The following is a 19243-nucleotide window of genomic DNA, read 5'->3' on the forward strand; positions in this document are numbered from 1 at the left end:
CAGAGGACAGTAAAACTGAAGTTCTTTATTCTTAATATTAATTACCACGCTCAGTGAGGCCAAAGAATTTAGCAAGATTTAGAAAGGAATTATGATATAATTTTGAACAACTACATATCTAGAATTTTGTAATATACATGGTATAGAGAATTTTCAAAGAGAAGGATATCTAACTGGTAACTGTATAGCACAGTTAACTCACAATGGAGTACTCAAATAAGAGTGCCTGAAGCATCTGGTGCTGGATTTTTCCATGTTGACTATCATTATTTTGTGAATAGAGGGTATAATTCCATATTAATCGCAGAAAAATGGCGAAGGCCCTCTCATCTGTAAACAGGTGGTGACTGCCCTGTTACTTGATCGTTTCTTAGTTGTAGAATCTTTTTTTAGTTTGAAAATGTTCCAGCAAATGGAAGAGCTGCTAAACCTTCTGTTTGGAGCTGTGTATGCATTTCATTTCCGGGATTTGTTGAGTCTCAATAGCTTTCATCAGAATATAGATTTGTGTTTTCTTTATTTTAGAATGGTTGAAGTCATCTATCTTTTCTGGAGGCTTGCAAACTAGTCAGATTCACTACAGTTACAATGAGGAAAAAGATGAAGACCACTGCAGCTCACCTGGGAACACAACCCCAAACAAATCAAAACTATATTCACATCGATTAACTTTGAGTGACCATTCACAACCCTTTCTCCAAGCTATTGCAGATAATAATATTCAGGATCATACTGTGAAGGTAAGCCCTCAATTGTTCTGTTTAAAAAAAAAAGTTTTGCTGAAGGCTTATAGTGGTGGCACGAAGCAGTTTTGTTGTGCAAATCCTCCAAAAGTTACAGTAGAGCAATTCTGAAATAACTTTTTCTGTTGTCTCTGTGAAAGGAATGATGGAATGCTATTAATGGATAAAAAATCACTTGATAGCTTAACAGTACAGTTTTTCTTTTGAATTTTGAGTGGAGAACTAAACGTTGTGTGTTCTTACAGAAAGAATAAATAATGCATTACGTGTGATATTAGGCTTTAGTAGTATTGACAGAATGTGCTCACTTCCAGTTATCCAGAGATAGTAGCATTGTTACCTGTAGCTGTGTTGGTTTTTTTACAAGAAGAATGATACAAAGTATTCTTTGTAGCATTGGGTTGTAATTACTGTGTATTAAGTAGTTGTATACTGTGTTGTGGTGTCTCTGATTTCTGAGTACTATCTAGTTAGGTTGTGGAAGTTACTCAGTGTTATTTAAATGCTGGCTGGAGCATTTTGGATCCTTTCATTGTATTCCAAAACAAAGCTAAATAGTGTTTTTTTTTTTTTTGTGGTTTTGTAGGACTTCTTGTGTCAAATAGAGAGATACTGTAAACAGTGTCACTTAACAACACCAATCACATTCCCTCCTGAACATCCTGTGGAAGAAGTAGGACGTTTGTTATTATGTTGTCTTCTGAAGCATGAAGATTTGGGTAGGTAGGCTTGTGGTATAGCTGTTCTAGAATACGTTTTGTACTGGTTTAAACTTTACTACTTATGATTTTGGAAATGCATGTTCAGAAATTGTCTTTTCTCATTAAGGTCATGTGGCATTGTCTCTTGTTCATCCTGGTACCCTTGGAGTTGACCAGGTAAAACACAAAACCTTACCAAAGTCTGTAGTGGACGTGTGTCGTGTTGTCTACCAAGCAAAATGCTCACTGATTAAGGTAAGTCTCTTACCTACTGAAATTTAGATTATTTGAATTGTTTTATTTAAAAAGTTGCTTTTTCTTTTTTAATTGTATACCACATAGTGATTTAATCTTTCAATGCCTTTTATAGACCCATCAAGAACAAGGGCGTTCTTACAAGGAGGTTTGTGCTCCTGTCATTGAGCGTTTGAGATTCTTGTTCAACGAGCTACGTCCTGCAGTTTGCAATGATCTCTCTATAATGTCTAAATTTAAACTTCTGAGTTCCTTGCCCCGATGGCGGAGAGTAGTTCAGAAAATAATTAGAGAAAAAAGGAAAAAGAGAGGTAAGGCAACATTAATATTGTATTCTCTTTGAAAGAGGGAAAACTAAGCTCATTCCATAGTTTACTCCAGTTTTTGAGACTATTTTTTGTTAGCTAAAACATCAAAACCTTGCTTTCTGTTACATTTCCATGACTTCAAAATCAATGGTTATACATTAGTTCCTAGGGCAAAGGCAGGCAAATGAGAGAGACAAGTTTAGGTGAGGCATGCTTCTTTGAGTTCTGGCATGTTAAAATGGTCCATCACTATCAGTCCTGAATTGGTTTTAGTACAGCTTAACTGGAAGTAGTACCTTATTAAAAATCATGTTGTATTAAAGCAATGTAGTCAAAGAACTGTTCAACTGGAAATCAATTATGTGATGAACAAACACTCAGGTGGTTTTGAAGTTTGTCTTAAAGATATAAGCATATTGCAGATACTACCAGAGCTTATTTTATAACAGCTAGACCTAGAGTTTACCTGAAGTACCTTTCCATTTTATCCCAGGCAGATCTTAAAAGATCTTAAATGTTCTGTATGAACATCTCTGTATGAACATTATGTTTCTGCCGTTTCTGTATGAACATTATGTTTCTGTATTATTTTGCAAACCTAAAAATACCAAATCTAAAAATATGATACTGTAAATGCTACCAGGTTACACAAAGGAGTAATTTTTTATTTTTAGTGCCAAAAAAATCTGAATCTGCTGATGTAGAAGAATCCAAAATTGGAAATGAAGAGAGTGATTTAGAAGAAACCTGTGTTGTACCTCACAGTCCTGTACCTATAGATAAAAGGCCCATACCAATCAAATCACCCAAGGTAGGATATCAGATAAATCTTATGAATAAAAACAAGAAGAAATATTAGCTAAAGCGATGATTGCAATAAATTGTCAATATTCTGATAATATTGTTTGGGACATGTGACTATGTATGGCACATTGTTTTAGTGAAACTTGGAATAATTCATAGAAAATAATCTTGTGTACTGTATTGCATGCATATTTAGAATATGTAAAGATATACCTTCTCAAATTTTAAGATTATTGATAATCTTAGTGTTCAAATCTTCATTTCAGCATAAAATGATGATGATTTACTACTTTTTTGAATAGTAATGCATTTGAAATTGTGTGTAGCAATTGCAAACAAGATAATGAGTTAGAAATAATGTTAAATTCTTCACTGTCTTTGAAGATTTTTTTCCGTTTTTATGTAAAATAACTTGAGTTTTCAGTAATTTAAGTTTGTTTAACATGCTACTTTCCTGTTTTACAGGATAAGTGGCAGCCAATTTTGAGTACAGTTACAGGTGTCCACAAGTACAAATGGCTGAAACAAAATGTCCAAGGCTTGTATCCACAGTCTGCCCTCCTTAACACCATTGTTGAATTTGCACTTAAAGAAGAGCCGGTAGATGTTGAAAAAATGAGGAAATGTTTATTAAAGCAGGTAAAGTTGGATGAAAATGGGCATTCACGTATTAGCAATCTACGTAAGTATAACTTTTTTTTTTTTTTTTACCTTTTGCAGCTGGAAAGAGCAGAAGTTCGTCTGGAGGGAATAGATACTATTCTGAAATTGGCAACAAAGAATTTTTTGCTCCCATCTGTGCAGTATGCTATGTTCTGTGGATGGCAGAGGCTTATTCCAGAAGGAGCTAATATAGGGTAAAACTTTTTTTTTTTTAATTTTAAATTTTGCTTTTACAATTCTTCATTGAGGGGGAAAAAATACTTACTTTTTGGTTGTTGTTTGTCTTATCTGTAGGGAACCTCTTACCGACTGCTTGAAGGATGTTGATCTCATCCCACCTTTTAACAGAATGCTCCTAGAAGTAACTTTTGGAAAGTTGTATGCATGGGCTATTCAGAATGTCCGGAACATCTTGTTAGATGCCAATGCGAAATTTAAGGAATTAGGTGAATACTTTTTTTCTTCTTGCTGTTGACTGGGGAGAAAGCTGTTTTAAACTAACATCATTACATTCTTTGAAGTTCCCAGTAATTGGAATTCTAAAATTAATTCCCTTGCTTTGTGCTGAGAAATATTTTGGCTTTCTTTCTGTGTATTGTCTGTTGTCTCCCCACCCCCAACTCACTTTTCAGTGTTTGAGAATGTTGCTGGTTTTCCAGCAACAGGTGATTTGATTACTCAATTAGTGACATTTTACCATGAAAATCTAAGATGTAAGAAGTTCTTGGAAGTTTGGTTTGTAAATTCTTAAAGCCAAGTGTGGAATCAAGACATATTTTAAGCCAACAATCAAATAAATTTGTACTTTTTTGTAGCTTATATTTTACTGTAGCTTCCTAAGTGTCAACTGACTTTGTTACTTATATTACTTCTGAATTAGGTGTGCAGCCTGTTCCTCTGCAAACAATTACTAATGAGAATCCAGCAGGACCAAGTCTTGGAACTATTCCACAAGCACGTTTCCTGCTGGTCATGCTCAACATGTTGACACTGCAGCATGGTGCTAATACCTTGAGCCTTCTCCTCAACTCTGGCATGCTAGCATTGACACAAACGACACTGCGGCTGATAGGTACAAAGTCTTGAGTCTGGTTTTGTTTTGTTTGGAAGAAATCAAATTTACATGTTGGTGTACCCAAATTACAGAATGACTTTGCTTCTTAAAAGTAGTACTTTAAGCTGTTCACCTTTAATCCTACTACCCCCCCACACCTCCAAAAGAAAACCAAAAAAGAAAAACAACAAAAAAAGAACTGTAAATGTGATTGAGAGGGAAGTCAGTTTGATTACAGCCTTTATTCAGTCGTGATTTTTTTTCCTTAAGCTTTTGCCTTGGTCCTTCTTTGCCATAATTTGGGAGTGATAACGTAGTTTTGGTGGAAACATTAAAAACAATACTCGCAATACATTCAGTTTTGTCTGCTCTACCTATTAAAACCATTCCCAGTCTGTATATTTAAACTGGAAGCTTTCTTTATTAAAGTTTTTACAAAATGTTTTGTGTTTTATTGACCTGATTCAAGTTTTCCTGCTTTTTTAAAATTGGTTTTCCTAGACAATAGGAAATACTCATTATTTTACTTAACTTGAGTATTCATATGAAGTTTTTCCCAAAAAAGTTCTGTTAGTAGAACCACTTGGCTATTGGCCTCATCATTATAACGTCACTTTTCAAAATAAAGCACTGTGCATTCAAAATCATTACATCCTATTTTTGTAAAAAGCTCAGCTTTTCTAAAAGCTCAGCAAGGTGTAAGTGTGAAAAGGGTGCTTATAAAAAAAATTGGAGCTGATGCTATTTTTTTTTTTTTTCTTTTTTAAGGACCTAGTTCTGATAACATTGAAGAAGATATGATTGCTTCTTCTCATGGAGCTTCAGCCACGGTCCTAGAAGAGTCAAGAAAGGAAACTACGCCAGTTCAGCTCCCTGTTTCTGGACCAGAGTTGGCAGCCATGATGAAAATTGGTACCAGGGTGGTGAGAGGGGTAGACTGGAAATGGGGTGATCAGGTACAACTTATTCCATACAGGTTTGGGTGTGTTAAAATCTAAAGTTTGTGGTTTTTTTTTAATGTTCAAACATTAATGGTAATTTTGGAGAGTTAACTTGGAGAGTTAACATAAAATAGATTTAGTATTTGTTTAATTTTGATTTTGGAGATGAAAATTCCTTTTCTAGTGAGAATGTTATGATTTGGGATTTAGAATGAAATTAGATCAAATTTGCTACAAGATTATGCAGTTCCAACTATGTGTGTGGTACTTACATAGTATGTTGCAGAATAAAGATTAAAATATAAATGTTGCTGGAGTTCACTGGGATAATTTCTCTAGAAGACTGTGAAATGTTTTCCAACTTTATGCTGAATTTTAAAACGTTATTGAATGTTTACTACTTAACCATTAGGTTAGCAGCAAAAAAGAGCAATAGAATTATTACTTTATGAACTTTGAGTGTGAAATAATGTTGTTGATTGTATAACTTGAGGCTCTCTCTTTTGTCAGGATGGGCCCCCTCCGGGTTTGGGTCGTGTGATTGGAGAACTGGGAGAAGATGGCTGGATTAGAGTACAGTGGGACACCGGAAGCACAAATTCTTACAGAATGGGGAAGGAGGGAAAATATGATCTCAAACTAGCTGAGCCACCACCGGCAGCACAGCCCACAACAGAGGATTCAGACACTGAGGATGATTCTGGTAAATACAAAAAACAAACTGAAGGCAGGGTTTTAGTTGAATTCCAAAACTGACATCTTATAATACGAAAAACGCTGCTTTCACGAGAAAATGCTAGATCAAAACGGCTAATTTAATAGGTCTAGATTTCTGGCTAGAATCTTTCTTAAAATATATTTATCACGAGAAAGGTGGATAGAAAGCTTAGTATCATATTTGTTGCGTATTTATGGGCTGAAGAAATCATGATTACCCAAGTGAAATAGTTTGTTACTGGTCTCAGGAGGTATGTTTGAACTTATTCTAATGCTATTCTAAAGTTTGGATTTTACGTGGCCTAATTATATGGTCTAGTCACTTCCTTACCTATTCTCAGCACTGCATTCTGAATTTCTTCTGAATAGTTTACTGCCAGAGAATAAATTGAAAATACTTATACAAAATGCTTGGTTTATACTTATCCCTTATCTTCTTCGTGTCAAATCATCTAAAGAAAATATTTACCGTGAATTGCTAACATCTTGTTTGTTTCAGAATTTTTTATGAAATAGATTGATTTGGTATTATTGTATTTCTTTGCCTTTTGTGTCTCCCTTCAGAAGGAGAACAAGTTGAAAGAAATCTTCACCCTACTTCTATGATGCTGACAAGTACCGTGAACCTCTTGCAGACACTGTGTCTCTCTGCTGGTGTCCACGCTGAAGTCATGCAAAGTGATGCTACAAGGACTTTGTGTGGCCTACTCCGTATGCTTGTGGAGAGTGGAACAATAGATAAATCAGGTATGTTATATTAACGTAGTCTGACTCAGCTGTGTGCTTCTGTTTTGTGTTTTGTTCTTAGAACTTCGTAAATCTTTTGTTACTAGTTTTTATTCTTTTAATAGAAAATGCATTTTTGAACCTTAAAAACTTGAATTGTTAACAAAAACAACAAATGATCTTGAGCTTTCTTAGAACATTAGCAGAAGTAGCAGAAGTTTGTGAGATATTGAGCATTAGGATATATGTGTAATTGTTTTAGGTAATGAATTTCTTAGCAGTTGTCTTCTGTTTGGGGGGAGCAGTGTGACTGGGTATATCATATTCATTTCCTAGCTTTGTAATTTCAAGAGTAATGCTGTTAACTACTTGAAATGAGGAAACAATATAAAGATGAGAATTGTTTTGGAGGCGTATTTAAGAAAATTAGTCACAGTCTGTAAAATTGAAGTTCCTAGCTTCTCCTCCTCCTTAAGGAGTTTAACAACTCAGTGTTATGTTTTGTCCAAAAATCCCAAGCCTATAGTATACACAGAATTATGTAGCTGATGGAAAAGTCAACTGTTACATGTATGTCTTTCTATTTTTAGCTTCCTTGCCAAATAAATTAGTTTATAAAGAACAGCATAGGAGCTGGTGCACGCTCGGATTCATTCGAAGTATAGCACTCATGCCTCAGATGTGCAGCACTCTCAGTACCTCTCAGTGGATAACTTTGCTAATGAAAATTGTTGAGGGGCATGAGTCTTTCACTGCTGCTTCACTACAAAGACAGGTAACGTGTGCATTTCCGAATGACTTTGATAGGCCATGAGTTTAGTAGATTTTAGTTGTCTTAAAAAAAAAAAAAAAAAGAAAGCATGTAAAAAGAAACAAGGTGGGAAATGTACTTAAACAAGTTTTTGATTAATTGGAAAAAAAAAGTTAACTTTTTATATTTAGGATTCATTGTTTAAACATTGTAAAATATCTGTCAAGATTTTGACTGTTCAGAGCAGTTAAGGCTCCCTTGTTCCATTAAAAGCCTGAAAATTTTGTGCAGTTGTGAGGTCAAAACAGAGTTCCAAAAACATGCTCTAGAGAGCCCATGCAACATTTGCTAGAAGTTGAATAAAGAGAAGAGAGAAAAATGATTAGGAAAAAGGTGCGATTTCATTTTAAAGGTATCAAGTTATGTATTATCTACTGTCCTTCCTTCCATGGTAAACTATTGTTACTGTTTTAATTAGTCTTTAAAAAGCTGCATCTTTGCATCTAATTTTGGTATATTTTTGTCTTTTTTCCTATTTTTTTCTTAATATCTTTTAATGCCTTTTTCCTGAGATTGAAAAGCACCTTTATTATGGAATAACTCTTCCAAATTTTAAGATTTAGGGATCAAGAAATCTTAATCTTTTCCTTGATTGAGATATCAGAGTTTTTTTAACTTAAATCTGGTATCGTAAAGGCCTGTGCACTTTCTTTTTTGCAAGCTTCCAGTGATTTCTTGTCAGTATTTTTTCATCTAGTGAGCCTTCTCTCATCACCCAGGACTTAGAGCATTATAGTTATCTGTGCTGTTCACGGAATACTCGAGAGAAATGAACATTCCTCACGTGCCAGCATTTAGCTTAGTGCCAAGATGAGACCTTCAGGTTTTAAAAAGTTGTATTATTGAAAGAGGTTTGCAACGAGAGATTCTTCTCTTCACTGCTGTTGGTCAGTTGTATTTGTCTTCTGGGCAGAAGATAAGGAAACTTGAAACCTGAAATACTCCTGTTCAGACTGTGCAACCCCATGTTCTCTGGTACTGCATAGCTGTGCCTTCCCATGTTCCTTGTCAGCGCAGAATTGTCTAGATTTTAGAGAGGTAGCCTGTTCTTTTTACACTGTTTCAGAGGCTTTAGTTACATAGTAAATACTCTTGGGTGTCACTTTGATTGTTTTTTACGGTCTTGTATCATTCAGCTTTACATTTCATATTTTTTTAAATTATCATACCTTCATTGCAGAACACTTGGAAACTTTCATTCTGAAATACATATTAGTGCTAAGTTCCAGTTCTGTAGTCGGAACAGTTTCCATTCTTTATTTCTGTTTTTCTTAATGAGATTTTCTTTAATGTGATTTAGTCTGTCACATTGTTTCCCAGTGTGTGTTTGTCTGTGTCTTAAATATTGCAGAGGCTGGATTCACTTATAAAATGTGACAGTAGAACTGTTCCTGACTTCAAACTGGCACAATTTCTTTTAACACATTCCTTAGCAAAATGAACAGAAAATCAGTAGCTCTGTAAGTTTTTTAGCCAGAGAGAAATTGGTATTGTAGAAAAAAAAAATGCAAAGGAAGGCTAACTTGTTAAATATTCTTCTGTATTTAATGTTTGAGAATTTTCGTAATATTTGGGGACTTAGAATGGAATAACAATTTTGTTCTCTTTTTTAGATTCTTGCTGTACATTTATTGAAAGCAGTACTTCCATCCTGGGATAAAAATGAACGAGCGAGAGACATGAAATTTCTTGTGGAAAAACTGTTTGGTTTTTTAGGCAGCCTGCTTAGTACTTGTTCTTCAGATATCCCACTACTCAGAGGTAGAGGGAATTTTCCCCAGTGTTTTTTTTTTTTTTTTAATAGGAAATGCATGCATTAAATTGATAACTTTGTGCAATTTCTTCATCTTTTCAGAATCTACTCTGAGAAGGAGAAAGGCCAGGCCCCAAGCATCTCTAACTGCAACTCACAGTAGTACTTTAGCAGAAGAGATAGTGGCACTGCTGAGGACACTCCATTCGCTAAGCCAGTGGAATGGACTCATAAACAAGTACATCAACTCTCAGCTAACCTCCATCACCCACATCTTTGCAGGAAAACAGTCAGAAGGGGTAGTTTCCACGTTTTAAAATAAGCTCATTTTTATAGCAATATTTATTTTGAAATAATAAATGTAAACAATATTAAGCTTAATTTTGAAACCATTTTTTATGTTTGTGTATATATATATTTGTTTCGTAATCTTTAAATTGAAGTATGTTTAATTGACCTTGTATTCTAAAGCAGTTTGAAGTATGTTTTCTCCCTACAGTTAATTTTATTGTTCTTTGTTAGGCTCTTTTGGATGACTACTTCCCTGACACCGAGAATCCAGAGGTGGGAGGCCTAATGGCAGTGTTAGCCGTGATCGGTGGCATAGACAGTCGCTTGAGACTGGGTGGTCAAGTGGTTCATGACGAATTTGGAGAAGGCACGGTGACACGCATCACCCCGAAAGGGAAAATCACCGTGCAGTTCTATGACATGCGAACATGTAGAGTGTGCCCTCTGAACCAACTAAAACCAGTAAGTTAGTTTTACTGAGGCTTTAATACAGGGAAAGGTATAGCTTTGTGAAATTAAACTTCAATTTGGTGCAAAGAAAATCTTTTCATTGGTTAATACATTGACATTCAAGATCTGCAATGCTCTGAATGCTAATCTAAGATGATACTGATGCAAGCCTCTATTGGGTCTTTAATGCCTTCATTTGTTGGGGAGGTGAGGAGAGGGTATTTGAGCTGAAGTTTTTCGACTTGTAGAATTCCAAGTCCTGACAACATGATTTATATCTCTTACATGAGAACAGCTTGCTTATTTGTCTTTCATTTTATTTGCTAACTAATGTAGAAACTCTCACATGTTTTCACTTGAATCTTAATCTCAAACTGGTTAACATGACTTGACAGAAAGCACAGCCGAAGTGCCTGGTCTGCTTCAGGGACCGTAGTTCTTCCTTGCTTTAACTGTCTTGCCTCTTCACTAAGTATGTCTGGGATTATGTGGTACAAATGCAAGTTTAGGAGCTTGATAGGGAACAGAAATCCTCTCCAGTTGTTTGTTTTATTGTTCTTGACCAGGTACTACTTTTTTCTCTTCCTCAGTTAATAATGATACAAACATCTGAATGACTTTGTAGAATTTTGTAAAATGCTTACCAGTTTTTTTTTTTTTGTATTTGTCTGTTTCTTCTCCCTGTCTGCAGCTTCCAGTTGTGGCTTTTAATGTAAACAACTTGCCTTTCACTGAACCTATGCTATCCATTTGGGCTCAACTAGTAAATCTGGCTGGAAGTAAAATAGAAAAACACAGAATGAAGTCTCCCAATCAGGGTCTTTCAGGTACATTTTTTTTCTTTTGCTGTCTTTGCTTTTGTTTTCTTAAAGGGCTTGATACTCTCTGGGAAAAATACTGTTAAGAGCAAGCATATATTTAAAAAAAAATAATTCTGTAACCTTACCTTTTTTCTTAATTGACATTGAATAATACGCACTTATGAGACTAGTTTAGCTAAGAGAAGAATTTCCCTGCACTGCAGGTGGAATACTGTTCTCACTTAGGTGAGGAAATGTAAATATGGTTTGGGGTTGGTCTTCTTGTGTTGAATTGGTTGAACTGTTGCCTACATATAGCATCTTAACTGCACTTACTGTACCATATATGAGCTGTATGGTTGTCCAAGGTGTGAAAAGCAGGAAGGTGGTGTTTTTAATATCATACATCACAGAATGTGTGCAAATTTCTAATCCAGGTACAGTCCAAAGTAACTCATACTTCAATAGCATTTCACAAGTTTTCATACAGAGTTAAGATGTAAACTGATTTTTGGACTGAGGTTGTATGAATATAGCCTTTCTTCTGTAACACAAAAGATTCACAGTGCTAATGGCTGCTTTATGTTTCCGATAGGTCAAGTGGATTTGGATCTGCTGAGATGCCAGCAATTAAAGCTGTACATACTGAAAGCAGGCCGAGCTCTGCTCTCTCATCAGGATACACTACGGCAGATCTTATCTCAGCCAGCTGTTCAGGAGTGTGCGTTAAATCCTGCAGGTATTTGGAAATGCAATCTGAGTGTGTTACTGTTTGCTTAGGTGTTAGAGCACCTATTAATATAAATTAAGTACCTTCTAAAGATTTAAGTTTCACTCGCCATCAAGCACAGTAAGGATCTCTCGACCTTGAGGAGTAACCTTGAGAGGCATCCCTACCCAAGGGGAGATCTCTGACATGCACCCTGCTGCTTCAGCAAGGAGAGCTGAGATTAAACTTTCTCTGACTGCTATATTTATAGGATAAAATGATTGGCTCATAGTCAAACGTAGAGTCTTACTGCATTGTTTTTGACCTCTGAATGCAATTCTTTATTTCTTTGTAAGGGTTTTCAGTTGGTCATCTGTTTTGGGGCTTGTACCCCTTTTGATTGTGGTCATGGCTGTGAGCATTCACCAGGTGCTTTATTATTAATGAGTTGTCCAGTTTAGGAAATAGTCACATTGAGGCCTACTGTGGTTCATAAGCCCGAGCAAGACTTGTGTCACGTGCAGGAGTTGAGTGTGTCCATCACAAATACACTTCGACTTTTTAACTTTGGCTTTGCAAAATAAGTGGGTCAAGTGTTTGAAGTTTAAATATTGGAGTTAGCTAAATTCGTAGGTTTTCTATAATTAGTATTAGACCAGAATTTCTTTATTAAAAAAAAAAAAGTATTACGTCGTTTTTGCAGTGTTTGCTTTTTATGTTTCAAAGCTTAAAGTATGAAATGTCATTTAACTAGTCCTTTGAATTCAAATGCTTTGCAGTTTCCGGAACAACAGGTACCAAGGTGTAACATCTTGAGCAGAACCTCAAGAGGACTTTAAGGAACTATAGTTTTAATTAACTTGAATTAATTTTCTATGTACATTCATTTTACCCATAAAAATAAAGGAAGTAGCTCTGCCGTCCTTCAGTATAGTTATCAATTCCCTTCTAGTTTATATTAACCTTTTGGGAACTTCTGAAGCATATCTTTAAATATATGAATATGTTTGTTCAGTTTGTATATTTTTAGTTTTATTTTCAGTTACCAAATTTTAAGTCAGCAGAATTATCAGTTTTCTTACAGAAATTGAACTTTTTTTTTTTTACTTCTACCGTCAGTTTTTTAAGGCAGGAAAAAAAAATTAAAAACAAGCAAAAAAACCTAGACAGCATTAAGTGCATGATGACTGTAGCTGCTCTGTTATTGTTTCAAATATGATTTTTTTTTTCTGGAGTTAAGAGTGAGAACACTTCTAAAATACCACAGTAAAGATTGAGGAAACATGAATGTTTATGCCAACACTAATGTAAAATATAAAAATGGCAGAATTGAGAGGCAGTTGATTCAGAAAAGGTATATTCTTTTGAAGGGGCAGTGAATACTTATTGGGAGCTCTTCCCATGAGGTGTATTAGAGAAGGAGATGACTTAGTCCAGCAAGTAGGTACCATGGTTTTGGGATCAATGAGAGGAGGTTGTTAGCTATCTTAAAGTAGTTTATTGTGGACCTCTGTATAATAAATTTGTAACAAGGTTGGTTCACAAGTTACTTGAGCAGTTTCTGCTAGACATATTCTAGTGAATTTTTGTAAAACTAACGTTCATGATCTAGAATTTTCTCATTCGCTTTTTGTACGGAAGTGTAGCACGCATGTTTTAATCTTAAACACGTGCTTCCTGTGGAGAGGAAATATATGAGAAGTAACAATATGTTTGATCTACTGATATGACTTACTCTGGCTCCAGAATAAGTCCTATGATGGACTGGTATTACATGGTTTTGGTTAAAATAATGTTTTTGTTTCAAGAGGATGGAGCAGCTGCCTCTCCTGACATAGGAGATATGTCTCCTGAAGGACCTCAGCCTCCCATGATACTTTTACAGCAACTTTTGACAGCTGCTACCCAACCATCACCTGTGAAAGCAATATTTGACAAACAAGAGCTTGAGGTAGAGTCTGTCTTTTCTGCTAAAAATTAACTTAATAAATAACCCTTTCTAAATCACATTCCTATTGAAACTTGTTAAGCTATATGTTAAAAAGTGGCACCGGACCCTTTTTAGTAAATAATGTTTAATTTCAGGTGCACATATAAACTATACTAAGTATGCTTGTTTTACTTAGACTAAAAAGTTTGTTCTCACTTAGGCTGCTGCTTTGGCAGTATGCCAGTATCTGGCGGTAGAGTCTACACATCCTTCAACTCCAGTGTTTGAAGACTGTAGCTCTAGTGAGGCTACAACACCCATCACAGTGCAGCATATCCGGCCCACGAAAGTGAAGAAACGCAAGCAGTCTCCAATTCCACCCCTTCCCATTGTAGTTCAACTTATGGAAATGGGATTTCCCAGGAAAAACATTGAATTTGCACTAAAATCTCTGACTGGAACCTCTGGAAGCGCTTCTGGGTTGCCAGGTATTTCATTTAGTTAATTTAAGGATGTTAGAAGGAGATTTTGCTAACCGATTAAAATGCTACTTAACAAGGGAGCAACTGTTCTCTGTTTGGATACAATCCTAAGAATGCTAGAGAATCCCTCAGTAACAGACTACATTTGTTTTCTGTATTAGGAGTGGAAGCCCTGGTTGGCTGGTTGTTGGATCACCCTGATGTTCAAATTACTGATCTCTCTGATGCTGATACTATCTCTGATGAATATTCAGATGAGGAAATAACAGAGGAGGTCGAAGAAGTTGAAGCTGCTTGCCCCGTGGTAAGTACTGGGTTACTAAAAAGTAAGTAATGCTAGCTGACTGTAAATTGTGATTCTTTCCTTTTATGAACTCGGTTAGAGTTCAAGAACATTGTGCTGTCCCAGGCTTTCAAGACTAAAAGAAGACCACGTTGGCCATAAGTTTCTAAAATATAACATAAAAGATCTCAAGAATAATCTGTAAACGTATGTATGAGTAGCAAAGAAGGAGGAGTGGAATGCAGGTTTATCTTTCACTATCAGTAACTCTAGGTATTCCCTACAGTTAGTCTCAGTTTCATGTAAACTAGTCTCTGCTGTAGAGTAGTATTTGTAAAGGACTCCTTTGGTATATTTTTTTCTTCCTTTGGCTGAAAATAAAAGTAAAATGTTAGCAATAAAGTATAACTAATGAATTAGTGAATAAATGGCAAAAAGATGCCAGTGAAATAACTTACCTTTTCCTTATAACAACTGTTTTCAGTTATTGGCAAAAAAAAAAAATGCCTTTTGAGTGTGATGGCTTTAATATAACACGTTTTTCTAAACATTCATATTGTATCAGGAATCCAGTAATTCTCCATCTTTTTAAAAAATACATCTTGAAGGGAATGATATTCCATCTCGTCAGCTTGTTTTTGTAACGGAACACTTAAAATCTGATTCTATTATATAACAACAAAAAAAAAGTAATGTAGTCTAAGTAAGAGACTACTATTCACATACTTTTTTTGTTTTTTTCCTCTGCAAACACACAACCTAAGGAGTGGAATGTGAATGTGTATGTGTAAGGCGAAGTAGATTACTCACAAATCCTTTTTGCACCAATACTCTTCGGCAAGCAGATTTCATACAAGCAACTAACAGATTTTTTTCCACAAATCTTGAAAATTTACAGCTTGGCAAGTCATTCTGGAAATTAAGCTTTAAAGTAGATCATAAATGCTAGCCCTGTAGAGAGTTGACTTGTTGAAGATTTTTCCCATTTTGGCATGTAACTTAGATATGATACTGTTTTTTATTGGATTATCTTCATTTTCTGCTAACAATTCTATTTATCTGAATTGAAAACAAATTTTGTAACTGTTATATGTTTATCTTGGATTTTTTTTTCCAGTCAAATGGTGCTGTTGTAACAGAGAGCCAGACCTATAAGAAGCGAGCTGATTTCTTAAGTAATGATGATTATGCTGTGTATGTGAGAGAGAATATTCAGGTAAGCGTGGTGATGAAAACTATATGGAAAATACTTTCCTTCTGGTACAAACATCTCTGCAGAGCTCTGGCATTTTATTTTTCTTTTTCTGTAGGTGGGAATGATGGTTAGGTGCTGCAGAACCTATGAGGAGGTTTGCGAAGGAGATGTTGGCAAAGTTATTAAATTGGATAGAGATGGCTTGCATGACCTCAATGTACAGTGTGATTGGCAGCAAAAAGGTGGTACTTACTGGGTCAGATATATCCACGTCGAGCTTTTAGGTAAGTTCATTGATAACCTTTTTAATAAAAAGCCTGAATGATATGCTAAGGGAGATTAATTTTGGGGGTGGAAGAAAGTACTTACTGTGCATTTATTCTTGCAACTGCTAGGTTTCCCACCACAGAGTTCTGCCTCTCATATCAAGATAGGTGACAAAGTGCGAGTGAAAACCTCTGTTACCACACCCAAATACAAATGGGGATCTGTTACTCACCGGAGTGTGGGAGTTGTCAAAGGTAATGTATATTCAAACTGGAGCATGGGAGATAAAATTGGAAACCACACAGACTTTCTGCAGTAAGGACAGAATATTTTAGACATGCTTAGAAATCACACTGTTGTGATTTCTCTCTTACTGATGATAAGAATAGAATGTATGTGATGTCTGTGATGGGTTTAGGGACATACGCTCTGAGGCTACCCCTTTTTTGAGCTGCTGCATTCACATCTGGTAAAGATCTTAAGAATCTGTGCAGCTTCCTGCACAGTTGTAGTTCTCATGTATGCTTTGTGTGGATGAACCACAAAGGTTTATCCTTATGGTTTCCCTTTAAGAAGTAAATGTGACTTGAAGACTCTGTGTGAAAGTGAGGTCAAAGTGAGGTACACTAATGAGAACCTGTAATTGATACTACAGAAGTAATCTGTATACATCGATTTTTTAAAGAGGTACGGATTTTGGTCATTTCATTTATGCTTACAAATACTCTCTCCCTTCATAATGCAGAGTCAAGAAATTTAAATATATTTTTATCTATATTCTATTTAAACATATAATCTATTTATAGAAATCTTTAGTACTCCCTTTCCCTCTGCCCCTTCCCAAACTATCTGACTAGGTTAATATATAGTTCCATTAAAACAAAAAATTGCTTATGAAAGTGACTCCTGTTTTTTTTCTGGTCTGATATTGACTGTAGCACTGGACTCTGCTTTGTTTCATAGAGATTTGTAACACATTTTATTTTCTGTATGTTTTTGTCGCAGCTTTTAGTGCCAATGGAAAAGATGTCATTGTAGACTTTCCTCAGCAATCTCACTGGACTGGATTATTGTCAGAAATGGAACTGGTCCCCAGCATTCATCCTGGAGTCACGTGAGTGATGAATTATGTCTTGCTTAACGTATATTGTTTATTATTTGGCCTTGTTGTCTTGATCCCATTATCTTGACTGCTGGTACAATTAGCTTCTGTAATGAAAACTGCTAGAAGTGTATTTATATTTTCTCCTTTTGTGAAATCAGGTGTGATGGCTGTCAGATGTTTCCTATCAATGGGCCTAGATTCAAATGCAGAAACTGTGATGATTTTGACTTTTGTGAAACCTGTTTTAAAACCAGGAAACATAATACCCGACATACCTTTGGCAGAATAAATGAACCAGGTAAGTTTCAGAATACACATGCTTCCAAGGTTTACTCAAAATGCAATGAATTTGTTGTAAAAAGTTTTAAACGTCAGCATTGTATCATAATGAAACTAATGGTTGGACTCACCCTCTAGACAGCAAAACATTTTAACACATCACAGTGCTGTAGCAATTGCTTGTGGTGAACTATGCCAAAATGCCAACCCTTAAGCTTTTGTTGTACTGTTAAATAAGTTTAAAAAAGGCTGCCTGACAACTAACTGTTTGTTAGAACTGACTTATTAGCTACACCAAGAGCCAAAATGGTGTAATTCTTTAATCTTCCTGCCTTTTGCTGTGAGTTCGAATGTAGGTGAGTAGATCCTCATGACAGCAGGTAAAACTTGAAATACGTCATCTAAGATTCATTTTTAGACTTCTATTGACCTGTAATAGTGTTGCCTAGCAATGTGTGATGGCTGTTGCCTCGCTTCCTCCATGATTTGGAGACTCTGGATAATTTATAAGAATGGCCCGTTACAAGAAAGGGAGACCTTTTGAAACACTCATCAGAATTTTTAACTTTTGAAGACAAGAACAGTTGAAACCATTTTAACTCCAAAACTTTTGGGTTTTGCATCATTATTAATACCAGAAACCGGCTTTTATTTCTTTTCTCCCCAGCCATCTAAAAATCAGTCTGATATCTAGCTTTTTGCAAGGCAATGCTGGCTTTTAGATTAAACACATAGCCAGCCTGATTAGTTTGGAAAATAAATAAAACTTATTCCCTACTAGAGATCTTGAACATGCATTGTATTTATATCATGGTCTCTTGAAAGGGCAAGAAAGACTTCCCATTAAGAAATCAGTTAGCATGGTTGTGTATTGGTAACCCTGCCCATTGCACTGGGTGTAGGCTAGAGAAGTTCTGATAATATTTTTGTCAGGCTTACTAGAAGCTACAAACATCAGTAAAGGGCTTGTGCAAGGAGGAAAACGGCAGCTCTCTAACCTTTCTCGTTCTTGACTAAGGTTCAGAATTTTTGAGTGATGAAACTTAGATGCATATTCTCCCGTAAAGGATTTCTCTCAAGGGTTGGCTGAGTATTTTTCATGTTCTGTGGTGGTGTACAAAACTCACATGCTGTGGGCCTGTGTTTTGAAGTGTATGTACCATCAAACTTTGATTTATATTTCAAAAGGAAGGAACATTTTCAGAATTACTCTTAGTGTTTTACATTCCTAGAGATATTAGAGCAATTTTCCTTAATTTTTTAATAATCATTTTTTTACGAATTCATGGATGGTTTCTTGGTACAAATCAATCCTAAGAATAGAAGGTGTGACATCCCAAATGACAGGCATGAGAACTTGTCATCAGATAGAGTACTTGGAACTCATAAAAAGGAATAATTTTCAAGCAATGCCCTTTAAACATGAATAATATTACCATATATATGTGGCATGCTTTCTTCGTGCTTATGTGTCGTGTCTTCTACTTTTAGACCACATGTCTGAAGTCTTTGATTTCTTCTATTTCCTTTCACATTGCTTACGGATTTATTTAAAATAATTTTCCCTGAGAGGTACATGCTTAAAATTTCATTTAACCACGCAGGTCAGTCTCCAGTGTTTTGCGGACGTTCTGGAAAACAGCTGAAGAGACGGCATAGTAGCCAGCGGGGAATGTTACTGGATGATTGGTCAAGAATAGTTAAGAATTTGAACGTCTCATCCTCTGTGAATCAGGCTTCGCGGCTTATTGATGGTAGTGAGCAGTGCTGGCAGTCTTCTGGCTCACAAGGAAAGGTAACTTGAAACCCTAACTGGTTTATTCTGGCATGCTTTCTTCTCAAGAGGGTAACTGTTTACCTTACTTTGCTAATAGATTTGTTTGTTACCTTCATGTAAGATAGAGAAGTAGTAAAAACAAAGTACAAAGCTGTGTTTCTTCATAGTAAGTGTGCCTATTTTTAAAGCTGTGCTTCAT

The 19243-nt window shown here is 35.7% G+C and overlaps 1 protein-coding gene across 3 annotated transcripts in view; it reads left to right on the plus strand.

Moving 5' to 3' along the window:
- HERC2 (HECT and RLD domain containing E3 ubiquitin protein ligase 2) overlaps nucleotides 1-19243 on the plus strand; it is a 111567-nt gene that overhangs the window by 48063 nt on the left and 44261 nt on the right. For all 3 annotated transcript variants that reach the window (XM_083805733.1, XM_083805734.1, XM_083805735.1), the window contains 27 exons: nucleotides 526-740; nucleotides 1330-1462; nucleotides 1572-1699; nucleotides 1815-2010; nucleotides 2682-2818; nucleotides 3277-3450; nucleotides 3532-3668; nucleotides 3769-3920; nucleotides 4355-4546; nucleotides 5297-5484; nucleotides 5980-6172; nucleotides 6751-6933; nucleotides 7503-7687; nucleotides 9337-9484; nucleotides 9579-9775; nucleotides 9999-10229; nucleotides 10909-11044; nucleotides 11613-11756; nucleotides 13535-13677; nucleotides 13877-14144; nucleotides 14300-14442; nucleotides 15539-15637; nucleotides 15732-15900; nucleotides 16012-16137; nucleotides 16889-16997; nucleotides 17147-17286; nucleotides 18872-19062. In XM_083805733.1, the coding sequence (XP_083661859.1) occupies nucleotides 526-740; nucleotides 1330-1462; nucleotides 1572-1699; nucleotides 1815-2010; nucleotides 2682-2818; nucleotides 3277-3450; nucleotides 3532-3668; nucleotides 3769-3920; nucleotides 4355-4546; nucleotides 5297-5484; nucleotides 5980-6172; nucleotides 6751-6933; nucleotides 7503-7687; nucleotides 9337-9484; nucleotides 9579-9775; nucleotides 9999-10229; nucleotides 10909-11044; nucleotides 11613-11756; nucleotides 13535-13677; nucleotides 13877-14144; nucleotides 14300-14442; nucleotides 15539-15637; nucleotides 15732-15900; nucleotides 16012-16137; nucleotides 16889-16997; nucleotides 17147-17286; nucleotides 18872-19062 (4457 nt within the window). The remainder of the gene's footprint in view (nucleotides 1-525; nucleotides 741-1329; nucleotides 1463-1571; nucleotides 1700-1814; nucleotides 2011-2681; nucleotides 2819-3276; nucleotides 3451-3531; nucleotides 3669-3768; nucleotides 3921-4354; nucleotides 4547-5296; nucleotides 5485-5979; nucleotides 6173-6750; nucleotides 6934-7502; nucleotides 7688-9336; nucleotides 9485-9578; nucleotides 9776-9998; nucleotides 10230-10908; nucleotides 11045-11612; nucleotides 11757-13534; nucleotides 13678-13876; nucleotides 14145-14299; nucleotides 14443-15538; nucleotides 15638-15731; nucleotides 15901-16011; nucleotides 16138-16888; nucleotides 16998-17146; nucleotides 17287-18871; nucleotides 19063-19243) is intronic.

This window comes from Anser anser (assembly GCF_964211835.1).
Source record: "Anser anser genome assembly, chromosome: 1".
Lineage (NCBI taxonomy): Eukaryota > Metazoa > Chordata > Aves > Anseriformes > Anatidae > Anser > Anser anser.